This window comes from Beta vulgaris, chromosome 6, assembly GCF_026745355.1.
Source record: "Beta vulgaris subsp. vulgaris cultivar EL10 chromosome 6, EL10.2, whole genome shotgun sequence".
Lineage (NCBI taxonomy): Eukaryota > Viridiplantae > Streptophyta > Magnoliopsida > Caryophyllales > Amaranthaceae > Beta > Beta vulgaris.
Genome location: NC_079207.1, coordinates 70,729,727 through 70,742,154, shown reverse-complemented (window position 1 = coordinate 70,742,154; position 12,428 = coordinate 70,729,727). Strand labels below are relative to the sequence as shown.

General features: G+C 32.3%; 3 protein-coding genes across 3 annotated transcripts; all 3 read right to left on the bottom strand.

Moving 5' to 3' along the window:
* Positions 1-604: 604 nt before the first annotated feature.
* LOC104897924 (kunitz trypsin inhibitor 5) lies at positions 605-1,535 on the bottom strand. The gene has a single exon (XM_010684892.4). The coding sequence runs from the start codon at positions 1,462-1,464 to the stop codon at positions 838-840; it is 627 nt and encodes a 208-aa protein (XP_010683194.3). The 5' UTR covers positions 1,465-1,535; the 3' UTR covers positions 605-837.
* Positions 1,536-4,297: 2,762 nt separating this feature from the next.
* Positions 4,298-5,138, bottom strand: LOC104897923 (kunitz trypsin inhibitor 5). The gene has a single exon (XM_010684891.3). The coding sequence runs from the start codon at positions 5,031-5,033 to the stop codon at positions 4,413-4,415; it is 621 nt and encodes a 206-aa protein (XP_010683193.2). The 5' UTR covers positions 5,034-5,138; the 3' UTR covers positions 4,298-4,412.
* A 5,367-nt stretch (positions 5,139-10,505) lies between these two features.
* On the bottom strand, positions 10,506-11,354 carry LOC104897922 (kunitz trypsin inhibitor 5). The gene has a single exon (XM_010684890.4). The coding sequence runs from the start codon at positions 11,309-11,311 to the stop codon at positions 10,667-10,669; it is 645 nt and encodes a 214-aa protein (XP_010683192.2). The 5' UTR covers positions 11,312-11,354; the 3' UTR covers positions 10,506-10,666.
* Between the last annotated feature and the right edge of the window lie 1,074 nt (positions 11,355-12,428).

Below are 12,428 nucleotides of genomic sequence, written 5' to 3'. Positions count from 1 at the left end.
TTATGTCCCATCCAAACTCCAACTGGCTGAAATTCTTACCAAGGGACTGCCTATAGCTCAACATCAACTCATCTTGTCCAAACCAGAAGTTCAAGCTTTACCCCACTCTCAGTTTGAGGGAGAGTCTAGAAAGAAAGGCCCAAACCTTTAATACAGCTCACCTTAGGACCATTACTTGGTTCCTTACCTTTAATTAGTACAGTCCTAAGAGTATTTTGTTTGATTGATCCAAGATAATCTGCTATGTTGTCCTATGTACAACTATGTGTAGGGTTGGTGATGCGACTATTGTATATATTACTTGTAAAGGGTTGCATGCCGTCATACAATACACATATAAAAAAAGACGGTCTAATTTTAAAATAAAAGTAGACTTAGTTACTAAATTGATTAAACTAGTCACCGAAAGAAATTAACTTAGTTATTATTGGGTTAATTCTCTTTTTAATATTGAGCTTACCGTTGCCTAAATTTAATTTAAAAGTAGGCGATCTCTTACAAAACAAACTCATTATCTGCTAACTCTTTTGTTTAATTTGTTTGTTGATTAATTTAATTGTAGATCATAATACATAGTTAACAACTTATCATTGATGCACAATGGTAAATAAAACGACTTTATTCATTAAATGTATTGCATTAGAGTTATACATTATTATATTATTTTATATAAATATGACTAATTGAGTAGAACGATATATTTCTTATCTAGCATCTCAGGAGTGTCCGTTAGCTTTTGCCTTATTCATATATCATATTACAAAATCAATCCAAGCATCAATAATTGACTATCTTCGCAACTCGCAAGATAACCTTGAATATTATTAAAACCTTTGTTTAAGCTTTCTTAAACATAACCAAAAGAGGCTGATTATTAATTCCCAACAACCTTCTCCCATCTTTCTCAACAAAAACACCTATATCTCCACATACCACCTTACAGAAATTACAAACACCAGGACAAAACACTATTTTATAATCATACTTCCCAGTTTCAGCCTTCTCTATCTTGAACCAATTACTCACTGTGTTCCCCCCAGGATTCCCAATTTCTCCACCGAACCCGACGTACCGCCTTCCAGTCACCTCGTCAAAGGCCAACCTCCATTGAGTCGATTGCACGCAGATGGTTGCGGCATCGAAGACGAAGTTGAGGTCAGTGGAGAGAGAAATTGTTTTGTCTTTAGGATTGACTGGGTAGAACTTAAGAGGTAAGCCATTGGCGAGTTCACTACTTTCTTGAGCTACGTACGCGAGTGGGCAAAGTTGAGTGGCGTTTTTAGGTGTCATTCTTAGGCCCCCGCCTCGGCCTCGGATCACGGGGAGGATGTAGTAGTTGGAGCGGGCTTGAAGAGGGCGGCCATTGATGTCGAGGACCGCAGTGCTAGCTGCGGTGGATGTGAGAGGGGAGAGACAGAGGAAGAGGAAGATGGTGGCTGCGGAGAGGATTACAACGTGACTCATTTTTGTTGACTTCTTGTAAGACAGTAAAGAGATATGGATAGTTGTTGAAGGAGAAGGTGCAGTGCGTAGGGTGGTTATTTATAGGAAGTAGGATAGGGAAATGACAGAGAAAATTTTGGGATGTCGGCAAGTCCGACTTGGATCGTATTATGTATAATTCGACTTTGGCGTTACAAGAAGTCAGATTTTTAATTTGACTCCTATCCTGATTTCGATTTTCACATCGACTCCGAAAATACGAATTCAATCCAACATAAAATCCTAGTATTTGACTTCAACTTGATCCAACTTTTTTTGTTTTTATTTTTTTAATAGAAAAATTTGCTAGTCATTATTATTTTTTAACCATCATTTTTTGATAAAAAAATCTTATATAATACAATTGCTTCAATGTCGGAGTCAGACTATACATGGATAATACATTAATATAAATAAAAAAGAACTAATTGTCTTAAAATCGCAATCAGATTCGAATAAAGTCATCATATTTCTTAATGAGATCCAACTCCGACCTCTCCATTTCAGATTTAGACTTTTTAGATAGAGTCGAATTCAAATTATCATTTAGTCGGAGGCTAGGATTTTTTCTATTCAAATTGGGACGGATCAGTGTTAGATCCAGACTCAATTGTCATTCCTAACTAGAAGCGATGAACAAGATAATCTACTACTTATGTCACTGTCATCCAAGTTTGACTAGATCTAAATTGATAACAATAGTTTTAGAAGCTAAGCCTACTGAAATCAACACATATATATTTAGTTATAGCGTAAGGACTTTTCTTAGCTATGACATATGTGCTTAGTCCGTCCCTACACAATTAATAAAATATACTAAACAATAAAAATACGATATTTTTATTCGAATCTATAATCTCTCAGTTGAGATCCATACAAATGCACTAGTCAATTATACTCTAAAATCTCATGTTAGTTTTGTGGAAAAAAAAATTATTTAAAGATAAAAAAGTATTTCTATTTTTACAACAATACAAATGTGTATATTAATACTCATTAACTTAATTTTCATAATATCGTGTCCTACCTTTAGTATTCTTATATATACTAAAAAAAGCTATTTAATTTTTTATAACCTCCCTAATTAATACCACTAAACTATTCAATTTCACCCGTTATATTCTTACATATTAACCTAAATTTCAAAAATAAGATTTTATTGTAGTCTTTGGAATGAATTATAAATTTAAATATATATGTAATCTCTTGAAGCGGGGGTTATATTGATCAATAATCCATCTTATAATTTACTATGTAGAAAATTTTATAGGAACAAGAAGTTTATTTAACGGGCATAATCCAATGCCTATAACTTTTTTTCACTTATTTCAAGTGTTTGATTTAAGAATTCAAATTCATATTGGTAAATAATCCGGACCAACAACGAGTTTCTATTTAAACTAAACAACTTGAAACTCCCTCGTGCTCTATGTCCCGTTCACTATGGTCCTCTTTGACAAATAGAGTTTAGAGCTTAGTTGTTAAAATTTAGAGTATGTTGTTTGAGTTTTAACTTTTTGTTCAGTAGATTTGACTGCTGATTTGACAACTTTGTTTATAAATGTGTTTGGTAACAAATAATTGATTGATAAAAGCTTTTTTTTATTTACAGGGAAAAACGATTTCATTAATAAGGGATAGCCAAACGACACTTACAATCACTAAAATATATATCACCTTTTTAGAACTAGATACATTGCATATTTGATTAAAAATAGCCTTAATAAAAAATTCACCCGAAGCAATACAATTCGTGAGTTCGCTATGATTCGGCTTAACTACCGCTGATGCATAGTCCTTCTAGACTCTTACAGAAAATAGAGATTGTTAGATCTTTCTTCTTCATCTTATGGAAAAAAAAAATGAACACCCTAAAATAAATATCATCTTAAGGATGGGATATACTTATTGGAAGCAATTAAAGGAGTTTTAGGGGCTTACTACCGTAGCAACACCAGTGAAAACCCCTATAAAGATTCACAATTAAGGCCAAGAAGAAAAGAGTAGATTAAGAAAGAGAAATAAGATTAAACAATGAAGGAAAATCCTTCAAAAAAGTAGAAAAACCTAGCGACGGAGGCTATGCAAAAACTCCTCTCGTGCTCTACATCTCCTTCACTATGACCCTCTTTAGCAATTAGAGTTTAGAATTTACTCCCTCCGTCCCTTAATAGAGTGCCCATTTCTCCAATGCACGTTTGCCAATGCACGTTTTGTATCGTTAATATCTTTAATTTCATATTAGTAAAAATTATAAAAGTTTGATTTTCTTAATGTACGTAATGAGACGAATCAAACAAGACCCCACATGACTATGTTTTTTCTTATATATTAGAAATATTTTTTGAGGGCTTTCTTTACCTTTGAATAGTGTCCAAAAAAGAAATGGGCACTCTATTAAGGGACGGAGGGAGTAGTTGTTAAAATTTAGAGTTTGTGGATTGAGTTTTAACTTTTTGTTCACCAGATTTGACTGCTGATTTGACAACTTTGGTTATAAATGTGTTTGCTAACAACTAATTGATTCCTAAAAGTTTATGATTGCCACTTGTTTTTGTGAAAATGATATTTATAGATATTTTATTGCATATTTGTAGTATTGTTATTAGAGGCAAAAAAAATTATTAAACATATTTTTACCTAATCCTTTAAAGAAAAAGCTCATATTAGAAGCTTTTTCATTTTGAGAATTTTAATTCCAAAACTTTATCTAAAACTCTCTTTTACAAAACACCCCTTTAATCCCATAATTTATAAATATAATAGTTTTTGCTGATTAATGTCATTGTAGATCATGCTATACAAAGTTATCATCCCATGCACAACATAAAAAGATTTTGTTAATATATCATATTACAAAATCTCAAAGGAGCCACAATTGACTATCTTCATAAAAATCATCATAAAAACATTATGTTCCAAACATTTTCTTAAGCTTTCTTGAACATAACCAAAAGAGGCTGATCACTAAAACCCAACAACCTCCTCCCATCTTTCTCAATAAAAACACCCACATCTCCACACATCACCTTACAAAAGTTACAAACACCAGGACAATACACAATCTTATAATAATACTTCCCACTTCCATCCTTCTCTATCTTGAACCAGTTATCGACTGTCTCCACCCCAGGATTCCCAATTTCTCCCCCGGTCCCGACATACCGCCTTCCGGTCTCCATCTCAATGGTCAAGCTCCACCCAGTGGATTGCACACAAGTGGTTGCGGCGTCGAACACGAAGTTGAGGTCAGATGAAAGAGATATCCTTTTATCTTTAGGATTGACCGGGTAAAACTTGAGAGGTAGGCCATTTGAGACTTCATGATCTTCTTGAGCTACGTAGAGTGGGCACAATTCGGTGGCATTTTTAGATGTCATTGTTAGGCCCCCGCCTCGGCCTCGGATCACGGGGAGGATGTAGTAGTTGCAGCCGGCTTGAAGAGGGCGGCCATTGATGTCGAGGACCGCGGTGGTATCTGCGGTTGAGGTGAGAGGAGAGAGACAGAGAAAGAGGAAGATGGTGGCTGCTGAGATTATTACGTGAGTCATTTTTGTGGACTTGTGAAGAGATGTGGATAGCTATGAATTAAAGGACAAAGGAGAAGGTACGACTTTAGGAGGGTTGTTAACTTGTTATTTATCAAGGGAAATGAATAAGAGGTAATGTAGAAAATGGTTAACTATAGATCTCTATTCGATATGTCAAGAGGGTAGGACACCAAAAAAATAGAAAAAATTAAAAAAAGTAACTACTTATAATTAAAATTAGAAAAATTAAAAATAAAAAAGAAACTACCTAATCAATTAAAAAAGTAAAAAAAAATATTTAAAAAAAGACATTACAAAAAGAAAACAGTCAACCATTCAAAAATTCCTAATTTATTAGATATAGTTAACAATTAATTTCTTTTTTTACATCTCCTAAAAATTAATTTTCTACGTATTTTCGCACACATAGCATGCATTTAGACTAGTCTATATTGTTAAGAAGTCAAGGACCAGTTTTTATAAACTAAGTTACTAAAGCAGCAGATTTTGATATTATACTCTTTCTGAGACGGTTTCCTTCAAGTTAATATTTATTTATCAAAAGTATTTATTTTTTTCAATTTAAAGTTAATTAGCTCTAACATAATTATTATACTTTGTATTTTCACACTATTCATCTTCATAACTTTACTCATTATTTATTTTATACTTGAGTAAAAAGAACATTTGTGAAATGGAGTGAAACTTTAGAAATAATTCTTCTCATGAAAATTTTCAATTTTATGTAATCCTACATGTATGTGTCACGTGAAAATCTTCTCAAACTACTAATAAACATGTTTATGATCTCATTTAGAAATATTAACAATGTAGCTTTTAGGTTCCAAACACATGCCATTTGAAATAAAATGTGAGAGTCTAACCACCAATCCACCACAATTTCAATGTTTAATGTTTCAAAATAAAACTAAAGTATTATAAATGTAATTATAAAAATATAAACAAGCTTTGATTTTATCTCTAACACTTTTATTAAGGTAACCACATTATTTTAAGCCATCTATTAAAGCTGTCATTTCTATTGCCAATTCCTTAAAAGTTATTTTAACAACTTATCATGTCATAATTTCTATCTTCCAATTGAGCACAAAACAAGAAAAATTACTAATATCTAATAAAATAAATTATAAAATTTATATATAATAATATATTTAATAATTATAATTTATATGAAGCATCATGCGAATCAAAATACTAGTTAATTACTAAAATCAGATTAATTAGTGGTCGAGTCTTTAGCGTTGAGGTGCGTATACTTAAGGCGAGGCGCATTGATTATTTTCAAGTACGGAACACAAGGACGAGTTTCTTCATTTAGCATTGACTATGCACATGAATAAACCATTTTATATGCCAAACATAGCATTGAAAAGAAAAGACTTAACTGCAAGCAAGGTGGCCATGCGCCCATGCGGCCATGCCCCACGTTCACATCATATGATCTGATCTTATCATACACCGATGCACGTATAATGCTAATAATAGCTCTATTATTCCTTTCGAATGATCTATGTGATGACGTTTAGTGCTCGAAATAAGGTCGACGGAGTAATTTTTCATGGGAAATAAAGATCTCGAATTAATGGCGTAATATAATCACTCGTATGTTGCGCCTTTGCGAAACCTACTTTATACTATTAGAAGGAAAGTGGTGCTGCCTTGGCTTAATAACCATAGTACCATGTAAGAATTATGCCTTAAATTTGGGCTTAAGGTCGCGTCAAATAGTGGAGCAGTGTGCTCGCCCGGTCAATCGGGCAAGTCTCGCCTGACTGGGCTATATCGCCCGCCTGGGCAGTTTGGTCTAGGTGACTGGGCAGAGTTGCATCAAATTAGCTTGCGCGCCCAATTGGGCGGTTCGGCCCGGGCAACCGGGCGACGGTCTTTTCGATGCGGGATGGGAGATTTTGTATAGGATTATATATATATAATATATATATATATATATATATATATATATATATTATATATATATAATATATATAACTAGGTTTAAGATCCGTGCAAATTGCACGAGAAGTTTTTTGTTTTATACAAATTCAAATCTTATGTATTTTTCCTAAAATCACCGTGGTAATATTTAATTCATTATCTATAAAAGTGATAATGTAAAAGAGAAATTTTAAAATTACATATATGTTTGAAAAAGTGAATTACAATTCGTTATTAGCCATTAGTACATGTTTTCTAAAGCATGAGTGATGAGCGATAAAAAATCAATGGTTGAATTTATGATTATTTACTTATTTAAAGAAAAAAACGACTCACTTCATCTTTGATGTTGTTATCCTTGCTTGTTAGGGTCTTGAATGCACACATTTGATTATCATTTTTTTATAATATACCTAATAAATTAAATGAATTCAAGCATATCTAAGACAATATTGTTAACACATAAGGATCATGGAGATAAAATTATACTCATTCTGTATTTTTTTTATCTTTCCTACTTTGACTTTGCACGTTCGTCAATGTACTTATTCTACATTAAATATCTTTTAATATACTCCCTCCGTTTCCTAAAGATCTTCCTTGTTACTGTTCCTACAGATACCAAGGAGAATCCATTTGTGTGGGGTGTGGGGTGGGTAAAGTAGGAGAGAGAAAAAGATTAAGATGAATAAATAAATAAAAATGGGTTAAAGTAGGAGAGAGAAAGGGAGTAAAATTGAATTAATAATGTAATGGTGGACCATATGATAGGGACATGAGAGGGTAAAAAGGGAAAAAAATGCCAAATAAGGAATAAAGTAAAAGAGGGAAGATCTTTTAGAAACACACTTAAATGGAAAGAGGGAAGATCTTTAGGAAACGGAGGGAGTATATTAGTAAAAATTATAATAATTGAATATTAAAATAGTACTTAGGGTGCGTTCTCTTCAAATTATTGGCCATGTACTTATCTGAATGACTGAACTTATTGAACCTGAACTGAACTGATTGGAACTTATTAAACCTGATTGGACCTGATTCAACTTATCGGACTTGATTGAAATTCATTGGACCTGATTAAAACTTATTGACTTATTGGACCTGATTGAAACTTATTAACGTTTAGCAATTGGAACTTATTGGACCTTATTAGACCTGATTGGAACTTTATTGCACCTAATTGGAACTTATTGGACCTTATTAGACGTGATTGAAACTTATTGCCCTGATTGGACCTGATTACAACTTATCTGAACTTATTGGACCTGAAACTTAATTTTTTAAGTTGAAGATAGAGAACACACCCTTATTGAGATGAATCAAACAAGACCCACATGACTATATTTTTTCTTATATATTGAGAAGAATCCAGAAGATTCTCTCTAATTGTGAATAGTGTCAAGATTCTAAGTGACAAAGATAAAAAAAATACAGAGGGAGTAATAAATTTTTCTAATTTTGGACCTTGAAACAAAAGTAAATGGACATTATATATAGAGAAGGAACAAGAAATTCTTTTTTACATATAACCATTTCTTTTAGGCTTTGAAACTCCATTAGAATAACTCTATCTAAATTTCGAAACTAATAACTTGTAATTTAAATTTTATGATCTTGTATTGAGAATAATTAAATTGGATTTATGACTCGTACGTTGTACATTTGTGATTTTTCTAAGATGACCTTGATATCTGAAAATTTTGTTCAGTACTTTGAAGTGACAATATGAAATACTTTTTACATATTACCGTTAATATAATTGACTATACTCTATGCTTTTTAAGACCATGTGAATAATTATCTAAATTTCAAAATTAATGACTTATGATTTAAATTTTTGATCATTTATGGAGAATATTTAAAATGGTTTATGTCCCATACATTGTACAATTATCATTTTAGCAAAATGGACTTGATATCTAAAAGGTTTGTTCGATACCTTTAAATTGGCCATATGAAGTGTTGTTTACATGTTATTATCAATGTCATTGACTATAGTTAATGGTTTTAGGCTTTGAGAATTCCATGAGCACAATTCTATCTAAATTTCAAAATTAGTAACTTGTGATTTAAGTTTTTATGATTATGTATTGAGTTTAATTAAAATTGGCTTATGACCCGTATATTGTATAGTTATGATTTTTGTAAATAGACTTGATATCTGAAAATTTTGTTATATACATTTGAATTGGCTATATCAATTACTAATTACATATTACTATCAATGTCATTCACTATAGCCAATGCTTTTAGATTTTGGGAATTTCATTTGAATAATTCTGTCTAAATTTCAAAACTCATAACTTATAATTTAAATTTTACAATCTCGTATTGAGAATAACTAAAATTGACTTACGACCTATGCATTATACAGTTATGGTTATTTAAAAATGGACTTCATACCTGAAAATTTTGTTTAATACTTTTGAATTGACAATATGAAATATTTTTTACATACTACTATCAATGTCATTCACTATAGTTAATGCTTCTAGACTTTGAGAACTACATGAGAGTAATTTTATCTAAATCTCAAAATTCATTACTCGTACTTTAAATTTTATGATATTATAGAATAACTAAAATTGACTTTGCCCCGTACGTTGTCCAATTATAATTTCATATAATGAATTAACTTGATATTTGACAATTTTGTTCATAGGACATATATACACCATTTCCAAGTATCAAGGTTTTATGGACAAGCCCGAAATCTTACGAATACCTCTTTTGAAGTTGCATTATACATTAAAACACTTGTGAATTTCTGATGTTGCTACTATAACAACTAATACTTGCAAAATATATGTTCAATGTAGTGTTTAACTTTCCATCCTTTATTCAAGTTTAACTTGTTATATATTTATATATACTTTATAGTTCAATTTTTGTTTGTTCTATTGTAGCTACTTATAATTAGCCATCTTTTGTCTTAATGCTTTATACTTTATAGTCTTTGTTGGACTCTAATATGCTGCAATGCACTTGGTATTAGCTTCTGTTGCTTTACTTTTGTAAAACAACTTGAACTTTAGATTTCTTACCTCCATATGTTCTTGGTGCTGAACAAAAAGGAACAGGCCCCAGCATTCTTTCTCTTTCTCAATATAATAAACTTATTAATTCATACCATGATATGTCCTACAGATATTATTAGCTAGTCATCAATGCAATTTGAAGTCATATAGTTAAACCCTTAGTTGATTATACGATCTAGTGCTTGGGCGTTGGAACTTTAATTTATGTATGTAACGTATAGTTTGGATGTTCATAGTCGAGTCACATTGTATTGGTTATATGGAATAACGGGTCTACAAAAGATTATACTCTCGGTCTCCATCCAAAAATGTATTTAATTTTGAAATGTCTCAAGTATAGTGCTTGTTTCTATTTGAAACGTTTCTTTTTTCCAAAATGCCCTCGACCATTGCTTTTATTTATTTAAATAAACAAGAATTCTTCCTATTTTTCTTAGATTTTACTTATCTTAATTTCGGTAAATAAAGAGAATCAAGCATTATATTTTAAGACGGAGGGATTATAAGAATCCACGATTTTATTGATACTTTAACATCAAAAGCAAACCACAATCCAAGGCTCGCTCTAAGCCTTAACCATTTGACAAGTTAATCAAAACACAGTAGTACATATGCACCAAAAACAAAATTCAGACATGCATACTAGTGAGTAGTGACATATGCTCAATAGCTTGAAGCTTTTTTAAACCTAACCAAGAGAGGGCGATCAGTAAGAGCCAGAAACCTAGTGCCACCCTCCCCTATAAAAACACCCACATCTCCACACATTACCGTACAAAAGATACAAACAGCTGGACAAAACCTAATCTTATAATCATATAGTCCACTCCCAGCTTTCTCTATTGCGAACCAGTTACTCAAAGTATCAACCCCAGGGTTTCCAATGGTTCCTCCAGTCCCCACATACCGCGTTCCAGTCGCCTCGTCGAAGACTAGCATCCATCCAGTGGGTTGTACGCAGATGGTGGCGGCATCGAAAACGATGTTAACATCAGAGCCTAAGGGGATTTTATCGTGATCATTTGGGTTAGTTGGGAAGAACTTAAGAGGTAGTCCGTTGGAGACTTCATGGTTTTCTTGAGCTACGTAAAGTGGGCATGATTCAGTGGCGTTTTTAGGTGCCATTGCTAGACCTCCGCCTCGGCCTCGGCTCACGGGGAGGATGTAATAGGTTGAGTCTGTTTTGAGAGGGCGGCCATTGATGTCGAGGACGGCAGTTGTTTTTGCGGCGGCGGTGGTGGTAGAAAGAGGAGCAATTAAGAGGAAGAGGAGAATGGTGGGTATGGAGAGGATAGAATGAGGAGTCATGATCTCTAACTTTAGGGGATGGTTGACTTTTTGAAATAGGCTGGGTTTGGTAAAGAATGACAGAAGTATATATAGAGGAACTGAATAGGAACCAATTAAATAAGTGTTAGCTCAGTGGTGATGGGACTGATTTTGGTAGGACGGATTTGTGTTCGAATCCCAGCAACATTCTTAGGAGAGGAATGAAACCTAATCATCCCAAACTTAGCCTCAATTCGGATGTAGCTCAAAATGTGAATCGGGTGCAAACACAAAAAAACTGAAGAGGACAAGTATTGCTTGATTTATTATGAACGAATGTGGAATTAAATTTTGTGAAAGATCTTTATGGTGGAGTTTCTTCTTTTAATTTTATTTGTAGGATTTGGTTTTTAGAGTTAAATTAAACAGGTAACCCTGTAATAGATCATTTTGATAAGGCACTTTAATTTATTTTATGGTATAAGAAAGAGGTATATAGCTGAGATAGAGACAATATTGGTGATGGGAAAATGATTAATTAAAGATAATCTGCGTGGCACCGCCATCAAAAGTTGACTAGATTCTAATGCAATTTTTTCCACATTTGATAAGATAAGTACTTACTAGTAGACTAGTAATAGTATTTTGGTGCAATTTGTAGAGGTCTTACTATTTTTACTATTTTACTTTAAGTTATTAGTTCAATTTGTTCTTTTTATCTTCTTTTTCTATTCCAATAGTTATCTTTTTGGATATTTTAAATCTATTGCAATAATTTCACGTTTTTAAAAAAGCAAATTTTGACAATATTTCCCTTATTTTATCTTAGTAAACCATCATTAATTACTCATTTTACCTTATAAAATTGATTTACTCTATTAAGAATTTATTTCTCTCCTACTTTAGCTAATTATTTAGAGGTTAACTTTATACTAAACAACTATCCACCTTTTAAATTTACTTAAAAATCGTACCCAAACTCATTATTGTAATAGAAAAAGAACGAAATAAGTATTAGTTACACTTTTCCAATGCTTTTAAGTGCCTAACTTGTAAAAATGTAAATTATATTAACTTGTAAAGGATTTGAACCAATGGAGTTATTTTTCGTGAGACTGTGACAACATGTAGTTTTGAGGGTGGAAATAGATTAAAA

What these genes read in the sequence shown, in the direction of transcription:
- LOC104897924 (XM_010684892.4), bottom strand. Translation starts at nt 1,464, where the DNA reads ATGAGTCACGTTGTAATCCTCTCCGCAGCCACCATCTTCCTCTTCCTC.
- LOC104897922 (XM_010684890.4), bottom strand. Translation starts at nt 11,311, where the DNA reads ATGACTCCTCATTCTATCCTCTCCATACCCACCATTCTCCTCTTCCTC.
- LOC104897923 (XM_010684891.3), bottom strand. Translation starts at nt 5,033, where the DNA reads ATGACTCACGTAATAATCTCAGCAGCCACCATCTTCCTCTTTCTCTGT.